Source organism: Kryptolebias marmoratus, linkage group LG18 (genome assembly GCF_001649575.2).
Source record: "Kryptolebias marmoratus isolate JLee-2015 linkage group LG18, ASM164957v2, whole genome shotgun sequence".
Lineage (NCBI taxonomy): Eukaryota > Metazoa > Chordata > Actinopteri > Cyprinodontiformes > Rivulidae > Kryptolebias > Kryptolebias marmoratus.
This window is the reverse complement of record NC_051447.1, coordinates 9,604,537-9,607,754: the sequence shown is the minus strand read 5'-3', so window position 1 is coordinate 9,607,754 and position 3,218 is coordinate 9,604,537. Positions and strand designations below refer to the sequence as shown.

At 46.7% G+C, this 3,218-nt stretch overlaps 2 protein-coding genes across 2 annotated transcripts in view; one reads left to right on the top strand and one right to left on the bottom strand.

The window, feature by feature from the left end:
* The window catches only part of LOC108233283 (fibroblast growth factor 6), a 4,587-nt gene extending 1,375 nt beyond the window's left edge, over nucleotides 1-3,212 (top strand). Inside the window, exons 2-3 of the mRNA XM_017411648.3 lie at nucleotides 344-447; nucleotides 2,568-3,212. Of these exons, the coding sequence (XP_017267137.1) occupies nucleotides 344-447; nucleotides 2,568-2,744 (281 nt within the window). The 3' untranslated portion in view covers nucleotides 2,745-3,212. The remainder of the gene's footprint in view (nucleotides 1-343; nucleotides 448-2,567) is intronic.
* The window catches only part of tigarb (TP53 induced glycolysis regulatory phosphatase b), a 30,971-nt gene that overhangs the window by 16,581 nt on the left and 11,172 nt on the right, over nucleotides 1-3,218 (bottom strand). The window lies entirely within an intron of this gene.

The following is a 3,218-nucleotide window of genomic DNA, read 5'->3' as shown; positions in this document are numbered from 1 at the left end:
CTCCCCCCCTTGCAGCAGGACGCCCTCGGATCCCTCCCGGCGCGCGGCCGAATTCCCCCCTTCGCGCTCTTGTTGTCCGACATGCGAACAGCACAGCTGCCTCCCGCGATTTGAGCTCCATCCAAGTCGCAATGCACCTGCAAGGTTCCACCCTCCCATCCACCCATGCACCCACCCTCCCATCCACCGCCGCCGCTGCTGCTGATGCTGATGCTGCTGCTGATGCTGATGCTGCAGAGGCCGGCTGAACTCGGGGCGCACGCCGACATTTCCTTCTCTCGTTTGATTCGATTCGACTCGAATCCCCCTCCCACTAACGCTGTGTGTGTGTGTCTCCCTTCAGGTCTGATAGAGATCTCCACCGTGGACCGAGGGGTGATCAGCCTGTTCGGGGTGAGGAGCGAGCTGTTTGTCGCAATGAACAGCAGGGGAAGGTTATACGGCACGGTAGGTGACTGTGCGCAGAAGCCTGTCCCCATGTCCCTGTCCCTGTCCCTGTCCCCGCTCGCAGAAAGTTCACAGAGCTGCTGCAGACACTTTTTTATGTCAGGGATATTTAAGCTTTAATGTGCTCTGATGGTATAAGGGGAGGGGAGCTCAAATCTGCTGTGTCATAATCTGAGCTCAGGTCTATAAATATATAACAATTACAGCGCCTAACACAGGCACAGCTGGAGTAAGATGTTATTTTCCACCACTGGTTATTGATCATCTCAGCCTAACGTTGATTGATACGACCTCACAGCGCAAACAGAACAAAATGAAGTAAAAGTGCAAACATTAAAGCATAATTTCATCTCCTATAAAACTTCAACATTGACTTGAAAATGGGGATGTTGTCGAATCCAGTCCGGTCTGCCTGAAAACTCACAGCATCTGTTTTCTTATATCGCTGTAAAACAGTGAATGGTAGACGGCTTGCACTTGTATAGCACTTTATCTAGTCCAAAGACCCCCCAAAATCAGTTATTCACCCTTTCATCCACACACTGATTGATGGCGGTAAGCAAACATTGTCGCCACAGCTGCCCTGGGGCGGGCTGACAGAAGTGAGGCGGCCATGACACCGGCGCCACCGAACCCCCCTGACCACTACCAGTAGGTGAGGCAGGTGAAGCGTCTCACCCAAGCGGGGGCTCGAACCGGCAGTCTCAACCCTAACCCTTACCTCCCGAGCCACTGCTGCAGCAGTAACGCTTAAAAACTGTTCGCTTGTTACACACACACACACCTGTGTTGGTTGAGCGTTAACCTTTAACTGATGCAGCAGATTCCTTGAAATTTTTGTTTTAAATTGCAGCTTTGCCACACTTGTGCTGTAGCTCTTTCTTATATTTAAAAGGTCTAGTATTCCTTGAAGGGTGCGTATCCTGCTGCCTTTCGTGCCAGAGTTTTAGGCTACGACTAGCTTGTGTTGAAAAACGACGCCACCTGATGCGGCGAGATGCCACGCTCAGAGTATGTGCTGGGGACAACTCTCAGCTACTACCACGTTAACGTTTAGCTCAGTGTCTGTAAAACTGACTGAGTTGTTGGCGTTTTTTGTGTTGGGTAACGTCGGTTGGCTGTGGTGGCCATCGTGATACTGGAATGCCTTCAAAAACGAATACCAGTGATTACGTCCTAAACGTTGGAGTCCGCTGGGTCATGAGATATTTTGCTAACAAACAGGGTTGACTTCAACAGCTCATGCTAACATTTTAAGCAAAGCTGAGCACTTGTGGATTTGTGTTGTGAATGGCTCCTCAGCTACAAGCACCCTGCATTTCAGCAGTGTCTGTAAAATTGACTGGATTATCTGTGATTTCTACAGTCACACACACACACACACACGGGCAAAAGTATAATCCACAATTAACGAGGCTGTAGAGGAAGAGAAAGGTCCTCATTTATAAATATCTTTTTAAAGTGTGTACAAGTTGGATATGCAATGTTTAAAGGAATGGACACTTTCTATCAGAGAGAAATCGCTCTACTTTACAAAAGTTTTTACGTAGATTATTTAGAGTTTGAGGCAACAACAACAAAAAAAAAGATAAAATCGGTCCATCAGTTTGGGCAGGGTGAAAACATTTAATGCGCTGAAAATCAACACCTTCAGATTGGCCTTTCGGCAGCAGGGCGATAAATATAGTCACTCCTAATGTCATCTGCTGCAGCATTAAATGAAGCCCTAGACGTTGGACGTCACAGTCACATCCCGTACTTTGATCACTCATACACGTCAAATTTCTGCTTCAGCAAAGTCTTTCGACACGTTGATGTTACTCGGAGAAAGTAAGGGCACTTCAGCTGCAGATTGGCAGAACCGGGATCTCAAATGTTAGGTTTAAATCGACACCAGTGCCTAAAATGTTCTTCTTATAGAACTTTTTTGTTTGACTCAGACATACTTTGCCTCCTTTGGACTGGCGTTAACTTGGTTTTCCAGTCAGATTGCCTGGGATTTTCAGTCACTTCAGACATGAAAGCGTGATTCCGGTGTCTGCACTTTTAAAAAAAGGGCTTTTCTTATTTCCCACTTTCAGGCTGCTCCTGACCTCATGTTTTTTTGTCTTTCTGTCCAGAGAGTCTTCAGGGACGAGTGCAAGTTCAAGGAGACTTTGCTGCCCAACAACTACAACGCCTACGAGTCTTTTGTTTACAAGGGCTTCTACATCGCCCTCAGCAAGCATGGCCGCGTAAAGAGGGGCAACAGGGCGAGCACCGCCATGACTGTCACACATTTCCTCCCGCGGCTATGAGAGAAAAATGACAATTACTGAGTAATTTGCACATGTGGACGTTCTTCCAGGTAATATAGAAATGCAAAGTCATGACATTAGCACCCACGGACTGCAAAAGAAAACACAAATATTTATTCTGTTATACACACACACACACATATATATATATCTATATATATATATATATATATATATATATGTGTGTGTGTATATTTGGATAGGTGTCTTTGTATATGTATGCCATCCTGTGCTGCTTATTGTTTTTACAGACGGGAGAGTTGCAGCCTTTCCCTGTCTCACTTTACCTTGGTGCTTGCTGTAACTGAACCACACGTTACATTTCGGAGCTGGAGGATGAGCTGTATTCTGTGCTTTTAAAAGGGTGAAATTAATACTTTTTATTGCCTCACTTTGCGAGGCGACGGGATGCATGGACTCCCGCCGAAGCGTCCGCTAGGTTGGCCGTTTTTTGCCCGAAGACCCCCTGAATGT